We start from the raw sequence: 24,938 nt of genomic DNA, 5'->3' as shown, positions 1-24,938 counted from the left end.
ATAGGAGAAATGTCTTACCAACTAAATTGTGCTTCCTCGTTGATATTTTGACCACTTCCTCTTCTTAAATATCAGTCTATAAATGCTCTGATAGTACAATATAAGAACCTACCTAGATATATATACCACTTAGTTTTATAGTGACAGCATAAGTAGGAAATACTAGTAACCAAGTAGATACAAAGTTTAGAATACCAAAATTAAAAAGGTTGATCATTGTCCCTGACCCTGAGCACCTGATGCCACTGGGATATTCACATTCGGGGAGGGCTTCTGTAAATGTCAATAAATATGAAAATCATTAATCCAATGTGAAGAAATGAGTAAAATTATATTTTCCATTCTAACCAAAATCCACCTCTGCGTTATTGCTGCTTGCCTCATTTGGACCTGCTCTGATGATTGGAACATTTGGTATGTTATTGTTGTCAGTTTCACTTCCATTAACTTCCTTCACCCTCTGAAGAAATAACAAAACATTCAATAAAACCAAGATGAATATTACTTAATATATATGAATATGCATTTGCTCACCTGGAAAATTTTGCCCAGGGTTTTCAAGGCCTTTGCCCTTACACACAGCTCTTCTTTCTTTGCATTGTTCTCTTGAAGCACCTACCAAGATAAAATCCATCAAGGTGAATGATAACATGAATAGAGAAATTGAAAGTGAAACTCTTCAACAACCATCTGACAAACGTGGGAGAGTGTGCCTTCAATGTCCGCCACGTTTAGCTTCCATAGGGAATCGATCATCAACTTCCTGTGCGATTGCATGTATTCCTCAAGTTCAGCCTCGGTGTAGTTTCCTTCAGCATTCAGCTGTTTTTTCATATCTTCTTGCAGTTGAATCAAGGCGATTGCACCTAGCAGGCACCAGTCCATTGATAGTAGATCAAGGCAATTATGCAGAACCAGCAATGCTTAAACTAACTAACCTGTGGCAGCAGTTACTTGGGATTTGATGAAGTGTCCTTTATTTCTGAACCACTCAGCAACGAACGGGACCCCCAAGTACATCGCCTTCTTTCCAAGCTCTTTTGCCCCCTGTCTTGCATATATATAGCCAATGGTACTCAGCATATCCACACCATATGCTGTAAGGACGTTAAGTTGTTAAGAACATAGCATTTATTTGTGTCCAAGTCGAAGAAATAAAGCCTAAAATGAAGTGCATGGTTTGCAACATTGCAACATGTCGAGCAACAAAATTTGCAGGTGACCAATTCGGAAAAGATGTAACAATTGATGATTACCAGCATTGGAGAGTCTAGTTACTTCGGCTTCGGCCTGAGCAATGAATTCCTCTTTATTCCCTTGGACATACACATTGAGTCGATCTCTAAGTGAATTAGCCAACTTCTCTTCTCTCTCTTTCTGGACAGCCTAAAGATGTAAAGAATAGAAATTAGAACTTAGATATATCCTTAGAAAACTATATAGAGCATATAATTAGATAGATGTACATAATAAGCTTGAAGTGGTACGATAAACTAGGAAGCATAAGGCATTTAATACCCGCAACTTCTCCTGCAACATTTTTGAATCAATGTTTTCAGAATCTGAAAAAACATCCAAGGAAGCAATAGATGCCATGGCAAGCTTTCCAATGTATTCCTCAAAAAGCTCACTTCCAAAAAGCATGGCGAAGATTGCTGCAGGATCAATAATTGAGTCTCTGTTGAAAGAATTTAGCAACAAAGAGACACATTCTCAAATGGAGGCAAAGGGTTTGAATAATGTCAGGACAATGTGTTTTGTAGAATGCACATAAACAAAACACACTCACGCTGAGATTCCAGCCTTCCCATTAGCATCGTATTTTTGTCTTTGTCCAGGATCACTCAGCACTTGATATGCCTCTCCCAGTATCTGATATCAAAGGCAAGACACTGATTGGACATGTTAAAGACAGGAAGAACAATGCCGTAATTTGCTGGCTCATTTGTGATTCTTGTAATTAATAGGTAACAAGCAAGAGACATGCTTTAAGTTATATCGTAACATAGTTTCAACAAGATGCCCTTAAAAGACACATGATAACCATAGTTAGTAGGTCAACCTGAAAGTTCTGTGCAGCCAAAGGATCATTCGGGTTTTTATCTGGATGAACCTGCCTTGCCTACAACATTCAACCATACCCACTTAATAATGTATTTGTAAGTGAAAAAAAGATTTAGAACCACAAAAGAATGAAAATAAGAGACCTCACAACAATGAGAAGTGATGAGGAAGCACACAAGATCATCAAATCAATCAAACGAAAGAATACAAAATACAGCAATTAGTTTGTTCTAAACTAATCAGGCATCTTTCCTTTGGCCCTTCTCCAACAGTCAATGCTAAAATAATGCCAGAGAACTCCCATATGCATGGATGAATGTGATAGAGATCACCGTTATCTCTTGAGATTATTTTCATCAGTGCATAGATTGTCTCGATATTACACTCCACGTTTTAGAATTTGCTTCCTTGTTCAGTTTTAAGTTGATTTACTTCCCTAATCTAGAGTTCGTAGGAGGAGTACTATGAATAGCTCTTCTTTAGAAGAGCTAGAAATCTCAGAAAAGAAAGTGTTTAGAACGGTATCAACCGTAGGACTCTTTTGAGGATTATTAGGCCTTCCTCGGTGGATTGTTCTTCTTTAAGTATTACATCTTCTGCTTTCACTTTCTACTTGTTCTTTTGCGTTCTTCCTTTACTCCGTAACAGAATGTGGCCTTTCCAACCCTAAAAACATAAAGCAATTGAGGGTGTAAGAAGTGCCAACTTCTCAAACACCTCATTTTACACCACACATTCCCTACACCTAACTTCTATTCCATGTCGTAAAATGGCAGTCCTACTCTGTGCCGTCCCTTCAGCGCACCTACAGCACCGCTAAATACGTACCAAGTCAGATTGTTTTCAATGACACATTACCTCCAAAACTACCTATCCATTGTCTACTCTGCTCCTAGATGGCCTCTCATTGTTTCACATTGGGTTTTCCCTCAAATCATCAATACAAAGCCATTTTCATAAACCTTAAGATGATGTAACTGTATTGGCATTATATGGAGATAATGAGAAAAATGAAATGATTGTTGAGTTGATGCTTATACGAAACAAACAACACCAGATTGGAACATTCTGTAAGCGAATGGAATAGAATCAATACCTTAACGTAATATGCTTTCTTAATCTCAGCCTCGGTGGCGGTGGGGCTCACACCCAGCACATCGTAGTATTCCGTCTCCTTCACCATCCCTCACCCCCTACAAACCGGATCACATCAAAACGGCGTTGATGGAAGATGAAATATCGTAAATAGCAGAAAATCACCACCTACTTCAACCGCAGCCAATTAATTACTGAATGTATATGCGATGGAAATCGATCGATCAAACAAACTTAGGAAACACGGCGATGAATCGAAATGGAAATTCGAAATCGAAGGGAAGGAATAGTATTGGAAAAACGATGAAGACCTAAGCTGGAAACGGAATTCAATCCAACCGATTGATGGCCGTTTCCCTCGCTTTCACCACACCACGTGTGTGTATGTAATTCAATACGCCGCGTTTCCATCGCCTTCTTCCCCATTTCTCTCTCTCTCTCTCTGTTGCATCTCATTCAATTCATTTATATTCATTCGCATTTACTACTAATCATGAAAACTATAGAGTTTCAATTTTTGTGAAATGAAGTTTGACTGAATCACACTACTTTTTGCTTTTTTTTCCTCCTTTCTTTTCAACATAAACAAGAATGTCAACCTTAGTTTATATTAAAAAATGTTACTCCACTATAATATCTACATATTATTATAAAGATTATGGGTATGGTAATATTTCTGCAATTTTGGTTTCTAGACTTCTTTTTTTTTTAGTTTGAATTTTGTTTTTTCGGATTTTATGGATATATTTGTGCAATTTCAGTTTTTTTTTTTTCAGATCGGTTTTTCCTATTAGAATTTGGGTTTTTATGGGTTTGTTTTTTGAATAATTTAGTTCGACTTGATTTTAATTTTCATAAAATTTTAGTTTTTCAGTTTATGTTCATCCCTAGACGAGAGAATTGAAGAAAAAAACAAAAACTTCGTAATTTGATTTAATATTCAATTAACCAAACTCTGTGATTTAAATGAAAATGACCCATTTGATTTAACAAAGTAAAAAAGGAAGCCTTCACTCCAGTACCAACTAATCAAATGAAACTATATAAAGATTTCTAAATAAACAGGTACTTGCAGTGTCTCACAATCAAACGAATTTCTCACTTTTACTTGTAAACTTCCCTTCAACTTAAATTAAAATGAAAAAAAGAAAAAAGAAAAAAGATAAATCAAATCTAGTAAGTTACTACACAAATGGTGGTGGTGCTGGAAGCAAGGGGAGGCTACTGCTTGGGCTGACCAAGCTCAATATCCTTGATCGGAGCCGTTTCAAGGCCGTCTTTCAGCAATCGGATTTCTTCTTCCGTTAAGCTGTGCTTTGCACTGGCTATTATCTTAGGCTGCTGCTTTTCGGCTTCCACAGCCCAACTATAGATCACCATGCCCAGCACCGCCACGCCCATCCCCATTATGTTCTTCATTGTAAGCTCGGAATCAAAAAGCAGCCAGCCCAGTGTCAGCACGCACACTGTCTTCATGTGCCCTAAAACTTGGAACGAAACAGCTGAAAACCGCCCAATGCAAAGATACTGGCTCACATTGCAGAACACAGCTAGAGAACACGAAAGAAGTATGAAGAACTGCACAATATGCAAACTCAAGTTAGAAAATTCAAGTTAGGTAGATTTAGTGCAGTTAGTTACAACAAAATTCAAGCTTTACCAGGGCTCCGGTGGTAAACTTGTAGTCCAGAATTAAGTTATTCGAGAGGTAATAATCGATTATAGGACCCAGCACAAGGAGGGAGCCAGCTTGAATTGGTGCTGTTTTACTCAATAACTCAAATGATCCAATAGAGTACTTCTTCTGCAAGGAGCCTATTGACTGCATTCAAAATGTATCATTAGTCATATAACTGCAGAAGAAACAGAGTTTGAAGAGCTTAAACCCATTCTTGCGTTTCTATTCACAATCGAGCAATACCAATGTCAAAAACTCATTTCACAAGACATGTAGTTTTTCAGAGACAGAAAAACACATGATAAGCCAAGCGAGGTTTGCACCAATTAGTCGACTTTGGAAATTTGTTAATGTGCATTTAAAAGAAGGCTTGCTATATTAGTCTATTGTAGAAAAAGTGGCAATTTACTCACTATTTGTTGTAGCGAGGTGGAAAGAACTGCAACACAAGCACACATAAAACCTTTGGCATTCACTTTCACGTCTGTCACAGTGCAAACACCCACGCCTATAACCACAACCACAACGGACAATTTGACTTGACTTGAGTATTGCTTGCTATGAAGGATCCATTCCATGATGCAGACCACCGGAATCATACTCAATTTTGAAATCTGCACCAAAAGTCCAGACAGTTAACAAAATCCAGAAAGAAAAATTATCATAGCATGATTAGAAAGGGGACAGGTCAATCCATCAATTAGATTCCGAAATGGGCCAGTTTTTGTGTTTGCCAAGGAAGGAGTCACACTGGCTTCAGAAAATATTTTTACGAACTGGTACAAAGTTTACACAAGCTAAAACTGAATGCTTTGCAACATTTCTGAATCCATTTGACTGGAGTTGCTCACCCTAAATATTGACTAAAAACTCCTGAATTGAGTTCATTTGAAATCAAATAGGGTTCATTTGAAAAGGTTTAATCAATGATTTCGATTAACTTAGTGAGAATTTAGATACAGATATAGATAAGTGAAATCATGCCATCATCTTAGTGGATAGGATTCCCGATTGTTCAAAAAGAAGGAAGAAATTTCAAATTTTAAAATTCAAAATTTATAAGCTCTTCAATCAGAAAAGGTAGCATAACGAAATCCACTTATGGCAAACATTAACAGATACAAATCGAAAAACCACATGGATCTGGTGCAGAAATTCATACGCGAAGAAGATCAAAACACCCATACCTGATAGAATCCAACTGAGTTAAGCATGAGGCTCAAATTCATCCCTGTAATAGACATATTCGCAACAATCGAGAACCATAGCAGCTCCCAGAAAGGGACGTGCTTCGACGCAGAAAGCCCCGTAGCATTCGAAATCATTCCAACAAGTGCGGTAACAGCAAAATGGAAACCAGTCAATGTCGTCGCTGCAGCGAGAAGTAAAAATTAGTCCACGTATTCGGTCAATTACGCTTCAACTACAACAATGCGGCAGATTCGAACAACTCGAGATCCAGTAACAGAGCAATCGAAGCAGAAATTGCACAAATTGAAATTGAAATCGAAAAAACACTAACCGAAGCTGAAAGCGTAGCCGTTGGTGGACATGAGCTGCTTATTCGCCATGATGATTCCGACGGAGCTGATGACATTCATAGCCCAGGCACCGACATCTGAAACGGCGGAAGGCTTCTTCTCCGCCTCCATTTTCGAATAACAATGATTAATTCTCCCTCGCAACTGAACTTCGCCTAGCCTATTTAGCAGCGATGGAGGAGTAGCGAAGAAGCGAGCGATCAGAAGGAAATCAAAAAAGGCTTTGAGTGTGAAAGCAAAGTGAGTAGATCCGCATCTGCAACTGGAAGAATCGGCGGAAATACTGATAGATCGATCGATCTCACATCACAACTCACACACAGATTGATGCGTCGCGTGTCTCTGTGTGTGTGTGAGAGAGAGAGAGAGAGAGAGACTACTGTGTGTATAACTGATTCACAAAATTTAATGAGAGAGAAGAAGAGAGAGAAAAAGGGAGAATACTTAAATATACAGCGCCATTGATGACGAAAACTTGAGAAGAAAATTTAAATATACTTTTTCCTTTTCTGGAGCCCATAAAATATGGTAACCCTATTTTCGCTATAATTGTTCCATAATTAATCGCGATTTGTTTAATTTTATTAAATGATGAAAGAAAAAGATTAATCAAATTTAATACAAATAATAGAAGTGGAATAAAATAATTAATGAGGATTAGATAAATATAGCAAAATTGAGATGATTAATATTAATAGGAATACGAGGGAGTACTTCTTTCTTCGCTCAAATTGTAGTTCGATAAAATTACGAATTGTGATTTTATCGGTTAGACAAATCATATTTAATGTATATCTCCATTTAAATCTTTACATTGAAAACGTTAATGATTTGGAAAAAAGTTTAGCAACTATTCTGTCACATAATATAACGTACACTTCTCAATATAGGAAAATTACAAATAATGCTATACTACTTGATTTTTTCGACTAATTTTTAAAGTTTGCAATCTCTCTTTTACCCAACCTTAGTAATATTAGATAGTATTAAGATTTTTTTTTGTTAGTATGGTAGTATTAGAGTGATTAATGTATGAGTCAGCGTTGATGCAGCTTTTATTTATTCATAAAAAGATATAAGACTTTTTTTTGAGTTATTCTTTTTTTTAGTGTTCTTCAACACAATATGGAATGTCCATATTAATTTTATTATTCCTTCCGAAATTGGTGAATGTAGTTTGATTTATTAAATTTGGAAGATAATATACATAGGAATATGAGAGATATTAGGCATGTGGAGATTGCTTCAAATTCAAATATAATAGTATCGTATTCATATAGACTCGATTTAGACTTAGGGAAGAATAGTCAGAGTCGTATACTAGTCATAGATCTGATTTATTGGTAGTATAATATTTGTTGGAATAAGAGAATAGTTGCTTCAAATCTACATAAATGCTTAATATTTCAACTCAAATAATTTGACTTTTTTTTTTAAATTTTAATTTCCTATGCTGCCGACTTCCGCAACTCTAATCTCAACACCTTGCTACAATTATTGTTTATTTATTTAATACTAGTACTTCCTAAAATAATTCACTCAACACTAAGTCAGATCTAAGGCGAATAAGCAACGGTTAGCATTAAAAAACAATCCATTTACCCTACTTACATATCTAACCTATTTTCTCATTTCTCATTTTATATTTATTCTTATTTTATAATCTCCAATATAAATCATGTGTATAAACAAAAATATGGTAAATTTTACTGGAACAACTAAACAATACGTAATTACAATAAAATTGAGGTGTTTATCCAGATAAAAAATAAGAATAAATGATACTCCACATAAATAAACAAAAATATTAAAATTTTATTAAAACAACCAAAAATATGTAGTATTGAAATAAAAATGAGATGTATGCCCACATATAAAAAATTAAGAATTAAAAAAGAACCGGAGAACGTCATTAAAAGACTTCATCGATAGTTAATATCACAATCATTACCCAAATTGCGAATTTTCTTACGAACTTAAACTTGGTCATAAGAATCATAAACTTTGTTGTTGTTAGGGATTTCTCATGACTGACGATCCAAACGAAACCAATTCAATATGTAGCTTGTCTAATAAAATAGGTGGCTGAAAACGATGTCGTTCTGGCAAGCCAAAATGTCTAAAAGATCAAAACGATGACGTAATGATCCAACTCATTGATTTACAGTATTTTTAAAATATTTAAATATTGAAATCATAAATCTTGTTTTCTTCTCTAAAACAAATATGGACTCCAGATTTGGTTGATGATTTCAATCATACTTATCTCCATTTTGAATAATTCATCTACCTTCAACTTGCTACAACTAAAGGAAAGATGAAATTGCAATGAAATGAAAATACAAACATTACATATATTAAGATAATTAGATCATTAATCTTGGTGGTAAAGGTAGAAGCCAAGACCAAATCTAGAGCATGCTCTGCAAAATGCTATCTCCTCTGCTGCTGCAACCGGATCGCCAATATCGCGATTGGCAGACGACACCGATGCACCTGCATTTTCCCGATACATAGCACAAGAATTGTACATGGAAAAAAAGGCACTCCTATTCGAACCACATCTGCAAAGGAAAGGAACGCACCTCGTACAGTGACCCTATAAACGACAGCCACACTTGCATTCTCTGAGAAGATAACATCACCAACTTCTCCACACCAACCTGCATAAAAGGGTCAGTATTTTGAAATACTAACAAGTGTGCAGAATTCAATATGAGATGGAGCTGGTATCACTTAACACGGGATAATTTGAAAACAGGATCCGGAATCCTTTTATTGAGGTGGCGAGTGATGCAGGGAGAGTTAACACACAATTTGAATTGATTAGGAACACCGAGGCTGAGGGCGGCCCATCACGTGAAAATCGGCTTCTGCTGTTGCCCTTATTTTCTAGCAAAAGGTGTAAGGCAGCATGCGTGGTTTACTCATTTCCTCAAACATGTAATGTCGCTGTTAGGTTGCTAACAAACAAAATTGAAGGACCCTTTGCGAAAAGTAAAATCCACACAATACGCCCTAAATTCGAACAAAATAAGCTGAATTTGAAGCAAAAACGGACTAGTATCTGGAGATCATACACATGGGGATCCAAATCAGTCAAAAAGATTAAACCGCCGCTAGTGACGATCGCGTGAACAAGAGTTTGGGTTTCTGCTTGAAAGTGATGAAAGTAGAAATTAAATGGGACCTCTTTATTGAAGTCATAAAAATGGGTGAAATTCTTTTTCATCTCGCATGCACTGCGACGCGTTGTAGTTTCCAATGACACGTGATTTTCATCGTGCGACGCGTTGTGAATTTGATTTTCGAAGGCGACGCGTGATTTCCATCTTGCGTGCAGTGCGACACGTTGTAGTTTCGATTTTCTAAGGCGATGTGTGATTTTCATCTCGCATGCAGGACGGCGCGTTGTAGTGTTGATTTTCTAAGGCGACGCGTAATTTTCATCTCGTATGCAGTGTGATGCGTTGTAGTTTCGATTTTCTACGATTACAGGTAATTTTCATCTCGTATGCAGTGCGACGCATTGTAGTTTCGATTTTCTAAGACACCCGTATTTTTCGTCTAACATGCAGTGCGACACATAATTTTGAAAATTAATGAAATTTGGAATTGGTAAGGTCTCAAATTATCAATTCAGACAAAATGGAGTTGGAGTAGTTATGATTTAGTGCTTAGTTAGTGCATCACCCGTGCATGCACAGAGCCGGACATATTAGAGTATTTTTAAAAAATAATATCAAAATATTATGCATAAAAAATAAATAATTTTTTTTTATTAAAATTTATAAAGTGAAAATTTTAATATTAAATGATTTCGTAGACAAATAATGAGTTATATAGGGATATATAGTAAAAAGATTTTCAAATGGTTCGAATTTATTTAACTTTTATTTAGTACGAAGAATCTTTTGTAAAACATCAGCGTGGGCCAGACTTCCACTTGAGTTTTTAAGGCTATTTACACAATAGGCCCAATTTGCTGGCTAATTAATATACTAATAAATCAGATTGGATTTGCAAAGTTGGGCTTAGCCCATTGAGATTAGAGCAAGTAAATTGGCCACGTTAATGTTTAAGAAAATACTAGTATCATTTTAATTTTTAAATTATATTTGTTCTAAAACGTTATTTAACTTATGCTTTTGACATAGGATTGTTCCTTGTATTGCCTATAAAATAAAAATAAGTAGATTAATAATTGTATGTTCTATACCTTTCGAATGACAAACCATGAAGTACTAAATAGTAATTGATTAATTTATTATGTAGTTGATTAAATAATTAAAGAAGTGATAAATGATTGTGCTTTAAGTGATCTGACTAATAACTGATTAATTTGTTACGAGATTTGAGAGATGATAGCATGCAATACATGATTAGTACTATTAATTTACATTTGAAGTCAATAAATTACATACAAAGGGATTAGTCATTGATGTTAGTTCTAACGTGTGACCATGATCTAGATACTTCGAGTGGGTTTAGATTCTCTTAATTAGTGATCTAACTAATAATTGAATTTGATAAATAGTCGATGAAATCGATACCTTAAATTGAATTTGATCAAATTACCCTTAGACTAATTAGTTGGTCTTTAAAATTCTTCATCCTAGAAGAATTGATAGAAGATGAATTATTTATGTAAGAGTGAAAATGGAGAGTAGTACAAAATGAGTGATTGGGAAAGGACAAGCATAGAATAAGTATGAAATTAAATGTGAATGGTGATAAGATGAAGGTGGTGACATCTACCCACTGCTCAATTACTTAATACCTATCTCTCTCTCTCTCTCCTTTTTCTCATATACACCCATACCTCTGTCTATGATCACAGCTTGTCTTATTAATTTCCTTTCACTAAAAACAGACCCTTTTTGAAATTACTACCTCTTTTGTCTATCATTTTTCACCTGTGGTGGAACCTTCCTTCTCTCTCTTGTGAGGAGTATCTTAACTCTTGACACAAACATTGTTATATAATATATGGAGTACATATTTGTATATATCGGTCCCGTGGCGAATCCAGAGTCTGAAATGTGGAGGGAGCGCAAATGCCTACTAGGGATGTTCATCGGGTTAACCTGTTTGGGTGTCGAGCTATTCGATTACATGTCATTTGGGTTACATAATTTTTTTTCGGTTATCAATTGTCAACTTTAATCCTAAATATTTGGATTTTCTACTAACACGTCGGAAAATTTAATATATATTTTTTTAATTTCAGTCGGTTTAAATTGAGTTCGCTAATAAGTTATTAGTGAAGTAGAATCGTCCAATTTTAGATAAAAATAAAACATGATTATTTATCCTTTAATTCATAAATTTTTTGAAATAATTTAGTATCCAGAATAAATTATGGAGTATAACTTTCTATATAGTTTTGTTTGTTTTAGGGTTTCATTTCTCTTTTGAAAATGAAAACATGGTGATTGCAAATTGATGAATAAGGTAGGAAATGTGTGGTTGAAGGCATAATACATAGAAAGTGATGAGGTAGGAAATGGTGTTACTTTGGTTAGAAAGGGAGAAAATGTGTGTGATCTAAAAAAAGAAAGGTGATGATGCTTTCGTTGGGAACATGCAAAAGATCAGACTTTGGAAATTGCAATATCCCTATTTCCTTTGTGTTACATGGATTTGTACCCTGCACCGCAGTGCTTGTACTCTCCACTCTTTCATGGTATTTTTTGATAGTACTCCTACCATTTCTTTTCAGCTACTGAAAGCAATTTATTGAAACTTTTTGTTCTTTTTTTCATAAATAAAGAATCTTTTTGGACTGATCACGAGTTTGTGAAAGGCCAGCTACTGTAATTAATTAATGCATAGTATGTCTAAAAATTTTATTTTAATTATAAATTTGGAAGGGTTAGGCCCCATACATTGATAGCATTTTTGACAAAATTGGTTTACACTCCGTGCCTTACATATTATGTGAGTATACAAAATGATGGGATTATTTTATTTCAAACTATATATGGTATATGCACGGCTAAATAAAATACAAAAATAAAGGGGACAATATGAGTAATAGAAAATACTTTATTGGTTTAAACCAAACACTAGGGCTAAGTTATATGAGATGCTTCTCTCCCAAATATGATGCATCATCATCATCACACATTAAACAAGAAAATTGATCAACACATGCTTGATTTAGAAAATAAAAAATAAATAAATTAGTTGAAGAGTTAGAACTAGGAAATGAAAGAAATTAACTATATACCGATCCAAGGCGTCACACAATCTCTAAGCAAGAAGAAAAGAAAGGTGATTTGCAATTCATTTTATATGATTTTTTTGGCTTTTAATTGTCTCTGCTGAAAGAGTGGTAATCCAAATTCCAAGAGGAAGGAAGAAAGAGGTAAAAATTTCAAGGTCCAAATAAAAAACATTTTTGGACATACCATCTCTATGAGCAACCAAGTCGAAGCTCCAAATCCAAATCCAAATCCAAATCCGAACTCGAATCCTCCTTTGCATCTTGCATCAAACCCAAGCTCAAATCCAATCTTATAAAATCATTTCTTCTTGAAAAGCTAGCAAACTCAAGCATTTCCACATCACCATTCTTGCATTTCTCCATGCTTTGGCGCGGTGAGGAAAGGGCGGTGGCTCCAAGCTCATCTTCTCGGGGAGGAGGTGGAGACGGTGAGCTGATCTCAGCAAGATGTGCTACATTATTACAAGGCGAGAGCTTAGCTGTGGAGGGCATCGCAGACGAAGACGATGACAAACTAGGGTTAGGGTTAGGGTTTGGAGAAAGCCTCATTCTTGCTCTATCTCTCCTGTGCACATTCATGTGACCTCCAAGAGCTTGAGCAGATTTGTACTCCTTGTTGCAAAAGCTGCAGCTATAGTTCCTCTGAGGCCACGAGAACCCGTAGGCCCGGTCTCTCTCGAAGCTCAGATTCGCTCCGTCTCGAGAATATCTGTCCATAGATGGAGAAAATGAAGAGGGAGGAGGGCTTGTTTGATTTCTTGAAAAAGGAGATAATAATGAATTAGATTTGGGGTTTGGAACTGAGGGTTGTGGGGTTGAGTTTTGTAGTAGTTCATCTGCAAATTGTCTGTTGCCAAAAATGGGGATTGCTTGGAAAATGAGTGCAATGAGAATTAGGGTTGCACTGGGGTTATTTTTTAGCTAAATGGAGGTGAAATCTAGTGGCTGTTTTACCACTCTTCACATACATATTTATTTGATTGTTAGTCCTAAGAATCCTTGCACTAACTCTCACAAATTAACTCATCAAGATTTTCAACGGAATTACTGATTATATGAGAGAGAGGGTTGGAGTTGACACATTCAAAAGAATAAGTTTGTCAATCAGTTCATTTTTGTGGTGATGACACGGATGAAATCAAGCTCTACATATCTAGTTATGAAATGGTGTATACCAAATATATTGTTTTAAAAAAATATTATAGATGTAATTATTTACTTAATTGTGAAGAAAATTGATAATGCCTTTTGCATCCTACTAAATTTGCAGTTTTAACTTTAATTTAACTTTCTCATTATGCAATTAATCAATGTATATGGTTCGTGTGAAAAGGGTGTTGAAACATAGTAAAAAGTGGACAGTCCATGTGCTAGTACTCAATAACATGTCACAAATGGCAACACTGAAATGGTGCCAAAATATGTTGTACGTTGCTCCTTTTTTTGTATTCAATAATAACTCATTCAAAAAGATTCTTTGTAGCCTTTATATATTTTTCGAGTATTCAATAAATTATAGTACAATGAATTTGGTACACTATTATAAGTCCAACGCATTAATAAAAAGGGAACTCACAGACTCACGATAAGGAGGTGACTCATTTGATCCCTCCCATACATATCCTTGTATGGTCTGTGAGTTCCCTTTTTATCACTACACCAAAGGTATAAAATTATTGAATCCGAAACATGCTTTACAACTATAATTTCAAAAGAGAATGATCATGAGTTTCATCCATATAAACACTATGCTTTCTGCCAAATCAGTAGTATTGGATATGCTTACAAAACAATACCTGGGATTATTACATCAATATGAATTCCCATGTTTCATCAATCATATGAGTATATATATATATATATAATCATCAAATGTCTTAAGGAAAAAGAAGTGGGATAGCCAATAATTTCAAGATTGAGCTGAAGCTTCATATCTATGCAACCTGGTTGAGACAATCTTCTTAGAGTCTAGACATCGACCAGCAACTAAGTTCGCAAACATTATTGTTCGAGTTTCATATAATCCAAGCACGAGCTTCTCCAATGAAATCAGAGACGTGCAATGTAAGTAAGATGACTTGCAATGAAAAATGTAGCGCTCGATAATTACGGTTCACTTACTGTTTTTCCATCCGGCGACATCACCAAACAAGGATGTTTCAGTACGGATAATAGATAAAGACACAGTCAGACATGATCAGGTAGCTTGAGGAAGTAAAAAGCTGAAGCCAGAGTTTTCGCGAATAAGTGGTGGTGGTTCTATGTCTGAAATATCAAATGTCTCCATTGATTTTGACATGTCATCCACAGAAAACGGAATGCTGCAAAACAAGTAATTTGAGCTAAGATTCAACCGAAGGGAAAGATTGACAAAAGTTACTTAAATATGGACAGTTTTCGTATCTAACCTTGAATCATCATCCAGCAGGAAAGAACTACTAACAGCATTGTTTGAATCCTCAGTCATTAGTATCCTCATGCTCGATACCACCTTTCAACAAAACGCAAGTAAAGGAAGAAATCAACTCAGTCGACCAATATGTTTCTCAACATAATAGTCATTGCAGCACAGGTAAGACGAGAACAATCACTTACATCTGGTGATAAGCTATGCGTGCCATATTTGTCATCCCAGTACATCGTGCTGATCCTGTACAGCTGTTGTATACTGAGGACCTGTTAAAGGCGCAAGAAACTTGTTAAGAGCGAAATGTTGACACCAGAAAATAAGTTATGTAAAGAGAAAACACAGATTAAGACGTACAGGACAAAGATCGTGACTTATTTCATCGAGAGTCTTCTTTGGCTTCTGGTGTATGACCTGAACAAAAACAGTGAGAGAGAGAGAGAATACCAGGAATCCTATAGCCTGTCGTATATGCTTGAGCTCATCCCATGCTGTACCAGAATACTGGAATACACAGCAAATTTAGCACGATAAGATGAATGGCCTGTATTTTTAGTTGCTAGAATTGTATACCTCATCAGTTGCTTTGTAACACCAGTGCTCCAATTCAGCCAATCCAGCCTTGACGTATTCGCCATTACTAAATGAACAGCATTCTCTTCTCAGCAAAAGGCTGCAAGAAACAACATTACTTCAAGTAATGAACAGTACGTACACTAAAGTAGAGAAAAGTAATATGGTGCACCTGTTGAATAACTGCACATTGATGAAAGAGAATATTTGGGTGAACACTTTCCGAACCAAAAATGGAGGTGCCTGAAGATTTACGAGTGCACAATAATTGGAATACATAAACATCTGCTTAAATTTGCATTAAAAACATGTATCATGTGTAGGAATTAGCCAAATGATCCTGACCACAAAAATCACACATGTTAACAGGTTGAACATATTCAAATTTTATACTCCTATCTTAGAATGATAACCAACATGGTAAAAGCACTACTGAAAATCATCACCACTGTATGCATCATATGAAGATGCAGAAGTATCATGAACTTTCTAACTAAAAGGAATATTCTGAACCAATAATCAAAAGTATATAATCATAAAATAATGAGCAAGATGACGAGGAAAGCAAAATAGAATTTCTGTTAATCTATATAAAGGAAAACGAATCTCCTTACGTGATTTGTTTTCAGCATATTCAGGAAATTCCCGAGGCTGCTCACAATTCCTTGCCAATGGGCAATCAAGATGTCCTGAGCGGCAGCATTTGCCAGATTACGTGCTCCTCCTTTAATTAAGTTTGCTCTGGATATTCTTGGAGCCTGTACCAATCAGGATACAAATATGATGAATGAAACTTTCCACCTGATGTTGTTCTGCATAAGCTAATCTGAATTCCTTTGATAATTCTTAAGAGTTACATGAAAAACACCTGAATGCAAAGTCCAAGTTGTGGAGAAATCTCTTTCTTCAGATTGTCCCGAATCATTCCGTAAATCTTCTCGACGTAAGCAGTTAACTGCTGTTTAAACAACAATGCAGGGTATTTGGCATCCACTTGGCGTACGGAACCCGTTGCATCCTCACCGAGTAATGACAGATTAACACCTGGAGGGGTGCTGCGGAAACTCTGGGGGGAAACATTTCGAACAGAAATGAAAAGCTTATAGACTTAACCTGAACATCCAAATGGCATTAAGTTGTACCATTGTCATTCTCCCAAATAGTGAGGATGAAGGAGATCGCCTATGTTGTGGAGCTGCTCCAGCTCCTCCTCCAGCTTTCAGTGTGCGTTGCAACAGTAGCAATAAGGTTGATGCATTGGACAGCCAATACGCCAAGATTTCATTGTTGTCCTGGGTCTTCAGTTCAAAAGGCACTTTAAAGTCATAAAGGGGTACTACACAACTGCCAGTCGGATTTGATGATCATTACCTCAATAGCATTGCCAATGGTTTGTATTATCCTATCAAAAATGCTCGTCCTCTCAACCTCAAATGAATGCCACTGCCTCAGACATTTGTAGATGATGCAGGCTGCAATCGGTCTGCCTTTGGAGAAGCCCAAATTCTGAGCGATACAACGGATAAGCAGATCTTGATACTCTTGTTGCTTCTCATTTAGTGACTTTTGAGGTCTGTCATCCTCTTGCTGTTCCCTTAAGATCATTGAAGGACTATGGAAGTCCTATTACAATATTAAAATTACACCAACATTAGAAACTGATGTGGTTAACTGACAAAGTATAACTTACAAATAGATGACTTACTACCGCTTGTTTTGTGCTTTCAGCCCTCTGACAAGTTTCATAAAGCAAAATTAGAATAGATATATTAGTAAAAATACTTTATTTGGTGGAATTTTTTACGGAACAGTTTAATATAGATTTACCTGCATAATTGACCTTGAATTTCTTGACAACATTTTATTGTTCTGCGCCATAGTCAGGGCTTGCTGGCGAAGAACCTTATTTTCTGATTCTACATTACTCAACTTCTCTTCAAGCCTAAAGCAATGGCAAATTAAGATCAATTATATGAACTTTAATGCTAAACTGTGCAAGACAAAGATAAATCAGATGAACAAACATCAGAAACAATTTCATTTGGATTGCGAGAAGTTAATATCACATAGAAATGGTAAACGTAGTTTGGAATCAATTTGGAAATGTTGAGGATATGGATGAAAATAATAAAAACAGAATTTAAATATTTTGGCCTGATGTTATTCATGGTGTTGGTGAATTGATGGTGCAATTGTATACTAATTAGTCAAAAAAATGGTTAGCGTATGCATTATGCATCAGTTTTGAAAGGAAAATGAAACACACAATCCAAATTTGGATTTAAGTGATGATCAGGGAGAAGGACTAGAAACACTGTACCTGCTCATAGACTCCTGAAACAATAATACTCTTTTCTCAGTTTCATCTAGCTTCTGACTCTTTCCCTCAATTGAAGTCTGGGTTTCATCGTGCTTCTTTTCAGCAGCATCAGCTCGTTCCTTTTCAGCTTGCAACTCCTCCTGTGAACCATAGGTATTATATCGAGAAATGAATCCAACATGACTAGAATTGAAGGAGAGTTAACATAAATCACAACTGGAAGAGCATTACCTTCAGTTTCTCCATTTCTGCAGTAAGAGCCTCTATCTTTGCTGTATCCTCAACAGGAACTTGAGTTTCTTGGACAATAGTGGTGGCTTCTACAATTGCTTTCTGAGCTGCATCACGTTCTTGGACAATATGTGCATTTGCTTCGTCCAATTTGCTTTGCAAGGCATCCATGGCCTGCTGCATCTTTGCTATTTCTTGGACTTTTTCCTCTTCTATGTCAGTCTGGAATAAGGTTTTCAATTTAACATATGCCAAGAGCAAGTACCTAATATCTCATCTTTAATCAAGTTGATTATTTTTAATGAAGAACTTATCCAGGTTATAAAATAGACATAAAAACATGTAGGTGCACAACGTCTACCCATAAGAATTTAGTAACCAAGAAGTTATTTACCCTCCGACGTTTTTCCAGCTGAACACGCAGTGTGAGGTCTTCCACCACCTTTTCAAGCTTATCCTTCGCTTCTTTAAGAGCGCCAGTTTCTTTAGCAGCCTGCAAATATGAAGAGTCCATCGGAAGTGTATAGATAAAGAGGGATGAAAAAACACTTTGTTAATCCGCCATAACGCATCTGGATTCCTCAGTCACAAACATATGTTGTAAGCTATACTTCCTCCGTCAAAGAGCATGCAACAATTTCCTTATTAGATGTCCACAGAGAGTGTGCAACTTTCCTTTATAATTTCCGCTAAAAATACTCATTTTTTTACAAAAAACCTACCCTTGTCCCACCATTTTAACCCATAGTTCGCCCTTGATGGCACACTTTCTCTGCAAATATCTAATTGAAACCTGTGTCATCCTCATTGTTGAACACTCTTGATGGACAGAGGGAGTATAACATAACCTCATATGACTAAAAAATCACAAACGATCAATTAAATACTTAGTATAGGATAAATTGTAACTTTAACCCTTGAGGTGTTTACCTTTTCCTCCAAACAAAAAAAAAAGCAACCAATTTTTTGATATACAGAAAATTGTTTCTTTTTTTGTAGAAAATTGCACGTAATGAGGGTGGAGTTTGTAAGACAAATACAAACTCCAAGGTGATATCTAAAGTTCTACAAGGGGATGTTTGGTTAATAGGAATCCCAGGAGTAGTTTCTATACAAAATCTCATATTAATAAGATACTCAAGATGGCAGAGCGTAATAAGTTTATACTAAAAAACCAAATCATACCATTTTCAATTTTCGAAGCTCTTTCCTAGAACACCTTCCTCTCCATCTGCACTGGGCTACTATCGATGACTTTATGAGTCTCTTATAGTATGAATGATCTCTATGACAGCGCCAGCGAGCCTGAAAATGATATGATATGACATCAATAAGCCTTAAAACTTTGCTTAGTGAAATGTTCTGTCACCTGTATAATAGTAGCTGCTTTAGCCTGGTTCTTGTTTCTAAACTGACGGTGGGCAGCCATTGCTCGGACCCCTGTTTGCACTACGACAACCGACACCTTGAGTCTCGAGTAGTTCTTCCTGGTCAAGTGTCCTCTCAAGCTTGTCTGGATTCTAATAGAAGCCGCCTCCTTTTTCAAGTTGCTAAACTGTCTGCAAGCAAGTCTTCCTGAGAGGAATGGTTAAAGAAGCATCGTTCCAGTTAATAAACATAGCAATATCTAAGCATCAGGAAGCTAAAGCATTTCAAGTGAGGGATGGATACAATATGAAAAGTAGGAGAGAGATAGTAGGCGAACCTCTACAAATAGCTTGCATTGAAATTGCCATCCTCAACAAAACAATGAAGTACTTCCGGGAAATATAAGTTCGAATTCTTCTCTGTATTTTTGCCGCTGCAGTACCAAGTATTTGTGCTCTCCGAGCATCTAAATCAGCCATCTGACCAGCTCTGAGGAAGACCTTTGTTTTTCCAGTCTGCAATCACAATACATATAATAGTACATACAAACATAAGTAAAACCATAAACATGAGAGAGAGGGGGGGGGGCGGGCAATTTACAGAACATGCCTCAAACATAAAATTTTTAAAAAAAATGCAAGACTATAACATCCGGTCTTCTTCCTCCAATTATTCCTCTCTATTCTTTACAATAGAAATGAATATCAAGAATCTTCCTTAATCTCATATTAATATATTTGTCAAGAATGAAAACTATTAAATTACCTGAGCTCCAGTCATCTTCATTTTCTCCAAAATCTTTTTACATGCTGTTTTTTCATCAGTACTGCTCACCATCATAAGGGATTTTTACTTCAGGATATTATTAGCCTTTATCATATGGTGAAGTCCAACAGAAATTTACTTACTTTCCTTCCAAGGCCTCCGGTGCAAGAATACCAAAACGATGAAGAAATTCATAAAATGTCCTACGAGTAGGGTAGCCAGCACAACTAATTCTAATTGCCTCTAAAACACCCTGTCAATAAAATGGGGGAGGAAACAACTTGGCTTTCGATTTAATAAAATATCAACTAATAACTTGTCAAGAATCTAAAAGTGGCAAAGCTGTCTGCACTCACACCACAACGTAGCTGCTGCATGATATTGACGTTCTCAAAAATACCAGGCTTGAGTAGATTATTAGGCTTCACGCATCTAACGTAGTGAGGATCCGTAGAATTCAGTGTTTCCATCAATTGTTGGAGTTGCAGCTGTACAAATTAAGGAAAATATCAGTTTTTGACTTACTGAAGGATCTCATGAGCTCGGTATTATAAAAGGATTGATGTAATGGAAATACCAAGCTCGAAAAACCAGATGTACCTTGAAGCGAGACCCTATTGATGAAAACTTGGATGAATTTTTTGAAGATTTGGTTGTTTCTTCAGGAACAGGAGGAAACAATCCTGCTACAAATGGACATTTGGAAGCACAGAGCAACTCTTGATGTTCAGAAACGACATAATCTTTGTTTTTATCCAAGAACAGTTCAGATTGATACAAAACCTGGGGGCATAAAATAGGACAACATATTCATCAGAGTTAAATATCAAAAGGTTACAGAAAAATCATCATGACAAGAATCAATCCAAGTTACCTCTCCAGCATAATGAGCAATTGTAAAATCTGTACGGGACAGCTTTGGTTTGATGAAACGTTTGTGGGATTTAAATGTCTGGAAAAGCTTTTGTGAAAAAGTTTCATATGTCGACTTCGGAAACATACTGAAAAGGTCAATGGAAAAAAAGGTGATATAACTACAGAAGTGTAATGAGAAATGTAAAACCTTACCAGGCCTCATCAAGAAGAGCAATGATCCCTCCAGGTTTCTGCAAAAGCAGTAAAAGCCATTTTTGTGAAACTATTACTTCAAAAGCATACAGAGATATAACTGCTAATGCTAGAATTAGAGGCCTAATTAGGTTATGCGCATTTGAGGTTGATAATATGCAAGCCAAGTAACATGAACTACCACTAAATCTAGCCCAAAGCATATCATCTTTGTATTTATTAAGCAACCTTTTCAATAAGATCGAGGACGTCTTGGTTGTCGACAAATTCTATATAGCTCCATTCGATCGCTTCTTTGGTGTATTCTTCCTGCTCCATCTTGAAAACATGCTGAAAAAAGGAAATTTGTAGGAATTTAGTGACAGCTATTGTTAAACATCGTCAAGTCAAATTAGCTGGAAAGTGGAGTACCTGATTAAAATGCTGCTGTAGCTTTTCATTGGTAAAATTAATGCAAAACTGTTCAAAACTGATGGTACAAGATTGTGAGTTAGCTCAGACAGTCCCGATAAAATACCATCTTGGCAGTGTTCAATCAAAGCTTACCTGTTAGTTTTGAAACTTTCAAAACCATAGATATCAAGAACACCAATAAGAACATTGGAATTTGGATCTTGCCCAATCGAATTATTAATTTTTTCGACCAACCTGCATATTTTAAGAACCAGAGGTTACTAAACCGTGAAACAAAAGAAAAGTCACAGGAAGCACCCTACCAGTCAAACAAGCGGGAATACATCGTCTTCGCGAAGCCATCCCTGCTCATTTTTGCACCTTCAGGATCCAGACTTCTCTTAATAACTTCTTCTGGAGTTATCATCACACGCTTCAGCAATGCATCTTGCAGTGAAGCAAGATCACACCTAATAAGGATAAGAAATTCAAAAGTTAGAAGACCATAAATACTAACAGATACTACTAATTTAAGATAGAACTTACATTAGAAGCTCTGCCACAGTCTGAAGATGGAATTTTGATTTATCATCTTTCAGTAGTGATGAATCAGCATCCTTCCCCTTGGTGAATTCAATATTACCAAGATGAAGAATAGATGCCACCACCCTAAAAATTGCATCCTGAAAAATGACAAAAAAATTTTAAGCACCTTCAGAAAGAAAATAAAACACCTTGAAAGATATAAATATGAGTAATAAGATTGCACCTGTTCTGTTTTACTTATTCCAACAATATCCATGGCCCTCCTTGTAGCCAAGAAATCCTGAGCATCACTTACACCAACGAGCTCAATACAGCTAGACTGATTAAGATAGTGAAATGTTTTTGGATGTCCCAGCTTATATTTGTCAACATCCTGATAAGATGTACAACTACTGAGAAAAATAAAACAAATACTAGTATAATTTTATAGGTATTGATCTGAAAAATAAGCTTGAAAGATAGTGTAATATTAGATTACCTCCTTTGGCGCTGCACAAAGAAGGTAGAAACAATGATAATTGCGTTCAGGATCTGAAATTTGGCAGACCCGCGATCTCTCCAGAAGATATGTTCTAATGGCTGCCCCTGATATTCTTCCTTGCTTATCAAACTGAATCTCAACAAATTTGCCGAAGCGACTGCACCACCAAATTAATTAGCACACGGGGTGGTAGAGACTATAATTTTTCACATTTTTATAGCAAACATTATCTTATACAACTTGGTCAAACTTCTAACCTCGAATTATTGTTTCTGACAGTTTTTGCATTTCCAAATGCTTCAAGCACCGGATTCGACTGCACCGAACCACTCAGAGAACTTCAAATTTGTTCAATACGGGTAATTACTCATGGAAAAATGTATTAGTTTAAAAACCATGGTTTTTACTGGAAAAGCCAAATAATCGGGACATTAGCGGCTGGAGCATCAATCTCAAAATCTCCCAATGATTCTCAACATTGCAGATGAAATAGAACCACATGACATATTTTACCTCAAGAACTTGTTGTTCAACTGTGCGCCCTTCAGTTCCTTTACGGCCTCCCAAATAGGCGAGGTATCGCATAAGCATCTTAGTCGTTTCTGTCTTACCAGCACCACTTTCACCACTCACCAAAATCGCGTTGCTTTTTTTCTCGTTTATCATTGCCCTAACTCAAAATATCATAATTTATTTGAACTATATCTAATCTAAAAAACAAACCAAAAGAATGAAAGGGGTGGGAAGAACGAATGAAAGAAAGAAGGCAAGGGGACATTGTCTATCACCTGTAAGACATATCAGCAATAGCAAATACATGAGGACTCAGTTCCCCAAATGGTGCTCCCTTGTATTGGTCCATCATGTGGCCATCGTAAAGGTGAGGAAGCCTTTGAAATGGGTTGATGGCAATAAGAATACTTCCAGTGTAAGTCTGTCGAAATCCAAGAGTAGGATGTAAAAATTAAATGGCGCAACAGATGATCATATCAGGAAGAACAAGGAACGAGCAAAATTTTGAAGTCGACATTACAATTATCTTACATAAATTTCATTGAGCTGGAATCTTGCTGCCAAGTTCTGCAGCACTCCTGGCTCATGCAAATATGATAGCTTGGTCATGTCATCAACCCCTCCAGGAGGTGCATCCTCATCTTTAGGGTATATGTTTGCTAATTTCGCAACAATCTGATAATTTGAAAAGACAAAATATATACACTTGGCATTGACAGATAACTACACTTGAAAAGAAAAATCTCCATGTCCCTTAACTGTGTATGTGAGAATTCATAATATAATGATTACTTATCATTTCTTTCTCAAGCGCAAACAAAGATAGTTCGGGAAAATTGTGAAGAAATACTCATGTTTCCTGCAAGTTATCATCTATCCCATCCAATAACTCTAACGATTCAGTAGATATATTAAGCTTTCCAAATTTCAAATATCTTTTCTTTGAAGGCTTTTGGCTTATCGTAACCTCAGATATTTTTTAATAAGCTGTCAAAGTGTTTAATAAGAAACAAATTACCTTCTTCCCGTTAGATGCATCTACTTCCACTTCAGCTCCATTTATCTTAGACACCACACCATCAATCCAAGAAACGTCCGGGTCTTCAGCCCAGACGTGAGAGCCTACAGTGATATTAACCGGGGTACCCTGCATATGAAATCAACAAGATCTTCAGCAAATCAATATTTCAATACATGCAAACTCTCGTTGCTTTTTTATGTTTAGCCAGTAGCAAACTAAATTCCACTACGCATTACACCAATGCCTTGATCATAAAGTTCAGTTTCAGTACCATATTATGAGATTGGGAGATTGATCAATAACCGCTCCGTATTCTGAATACACTAAAACGACCTTCATAAACAGCTTATTGCCTTATTCCACACCCAATCAATGATGAAAACAGGACAAATGACCCTAATTTTACAGCATTTTCTGAAGGAGCACTAGAAATTTCTCGTGATTGCATAAACATCATAGTAGTAATCAAATCAAAGATGTAAAATGCGGCATATACCATATTAACTCAAGTGACGCAGAGCATCGATTTCCGATCAAACACGAAACCCTACGATTCGCGTTCAGGAACAACCAGAATCCCGATCCAAATTCATGAAAGCGGTTATCGAGCGTGGGGATGAGCTGGAGCGACAATGTGGTGAGAGC

At 36.3% G+C, this 24,938-nt stretch overlaps 4 protein-coding genes and 1 long non-coding RNA gene across 11 annotated transcripts; all 5 read right to left on the bottom strand.

Annotated features, from left to right (window-relative positions):
* Window positions 1-39: 39 nt before the first annotated feature.
* On the bottom strand, window positions 40-3,743 carry LOC125222369 (chaperone protein dnaJ 10-like). 6 transcript variants are annotated; one of them, XM_048124920.1, is made up of 12 exons: window positions 3,332-3,738; window positions 3,161-3,257; window positions 2,063-2,122; window positions 1,790-1,872; window positions 1,519-1,678; window positions 1,257-1,386; window positions 939-1,097; window positions 688-866; window positions 535-615; window positions 359-460; window positions 196-273; window positions 40-112 (listed from the first exon to the last, which is right to left on the bottom strand). In XM_048124920.1, exons 2-11 carry the CDS (start codon window positions 3,245-3,247, stop codon window positions 214-216), a joined length of 1,101 nt encoding a protein of 366 aa, XP_047980877.1. In that variant the 5' UTR covers window positions 3,248-3,257; window positions 3,332-3,738; the 3' UTR covers window positions 40-112; window positions 196-213. The 6 variants fall into 6 exon arrangements, with proteins under 6 accessions (XP_047980877.1, XP_047980875.1, XP_047980874.1 ...); XM_048124918.1 differs by having other exon boundaries at window positions 95-273; window positions 3,328-3,738; XM_048124917.1 differs by having other exon boundaries at window positions 95-273.
* A 442-nt stretch (window positions 3,744-4,185) lies between these two features.
* LOC125185677 (UDP-rhamnose/UDP-galactose transporter 2-like) lies at window positions 4,186-6,819 on the bottom strand. Its single transcript, XM_048082253.1, has 5 exons — window positions 6,360-6,819; window positions 6,025-6,209; window positions 5,251-5,451; window positions 4,820-4,981; window positions 4,186-4,737 (listed from the first exon to the last, which is right to left on the bottom strand). Exons 1-5 carry the CDS (start codon window positions 6,487-6,489, stop codon window positions 4,381-4,383), a joined length of 1,035 nt encoding a protein of 344 aa, XP_047938210.1. The 5' UTR covers window positions 6,490-6,819; the 3' UTR covers window positions 4,186-4,380.
* Window positions 6,820-8,707: 1,888 nt separating this feature from the next.
* Window positions 8,708-9,442, bottom strand: LOC125217637. 2 transcript variants are annotated; one of them, XR_007175774.1, is made up of 2 exons: window positions 9,115-9,442; window positions 8,708-9,041 (listed from the first exon to the last, which is right to left on the bottom strand). It is a non-coding gene; the product is annotated as an uncharacterized LOC125217637 (long non-coding RNA). The 2 variants fall into 2 exon arrangements; XR_007175775.1 differs by having other exon boundaries at window positions 9,122-9,442.
* A 3,178-nt stretch (window positions 9,443-12,620) lies between these two features.
* Window positions 12,621-13,383, bottom strand: LOC125222780 (transcriptional regulator SUPERMAN-like). The gene has a single exon (XM_048125587.1). It carries the CDS (start codon window positions 13,322-13,324, stop codon window positions 12,797-12,799), a length of 528 nt encoding a protein of 175 aa, XP_047981544.1. The 5' UTR covers window positions 13,325-13,383; the 3' UTR covers window positions 12,621-12,796.
* A 954-nt stretch (window positions 13,384-14,337) lies between these two features.
* LOC125222781 (myosin-11-like) lies at window positions 14,338-24,425 on the bottom strand. The gene is made up of 38 exons (XM_048125588.1): window positions 24,291-24,425; window positions 23,804-23,947; window positions 23,548-23,693; window positions 23,273-23,429; window positions 23,017-23,075; window positions 22,757-22,916; window positions 22,502-22,651; window positions 22,279-22,415; window positions 22,056-22,202; window positions 21,886-21,987; window positions 21,751-21,808; window positions 21,568-21,669; window positions 21,340-21,377; window positions 21,146-21,272; window positions 20,872-21,054; window positions 20,628-20,759; window positions 20,415-20,524; window positions 20,272-20,332; window positions 19,844-20,021; window positions 19,508-19,713; window positions 19,324-19,443; window positions 18,533-18,631; window positions 18,139-18,360; window positions 17,908-18,047; window positions 17,415-17,529; window positions 17,293-17,319; window positions 16,959-17,210; window positions 16,730-16,885; window positions 16,456-16,653; window positions 16,202-16,345; window positions 15,760-15,830; window positions 15,588-15,687; window positions 15,462-15,518; window positions 15,372-15,428; window positions 15,203-15,283; window positions 15,016-15,098; window positions 14,729-14,928; window positions 14,338-14,642 (listed from the first exon to the last, which is right to left on the bottom strand). The coding sequence occupies exons 1-37, from the start codon at window positions 24,423-24,425 to the stop codon at window positions 14,805-14,807; spliced, it is 4,578 nt and encodes a 1,525-aa protein (XP_047981545.1). The 3' UTR covers window positions 14,338-14,642; window positions 14,729-14,804.
* Window positions 24,426-24,938: the final 513 nt, after the last annotated feature.

This window comes from Salvia hispanica, chromosome 4 (assembly GCF_023119035.1).
Source record: "Salvia hispanica cultivar TCC Black 2014 chromosome 4, UniMelb_Shisp_WGS_1.0, whole genome shotgun sequence".
Taxonomy (NCBI): Eukaryota; Viridiplantae; Streptophyta; class Magnoliopsida; order Lamiales; family Lamiaceae; genus Salvia; species Salvia hispanica.
Note: the sequence above shows the minus strand (reverse complement) of the source record. Positions and strands in the feature narration are given on the sequence as shown.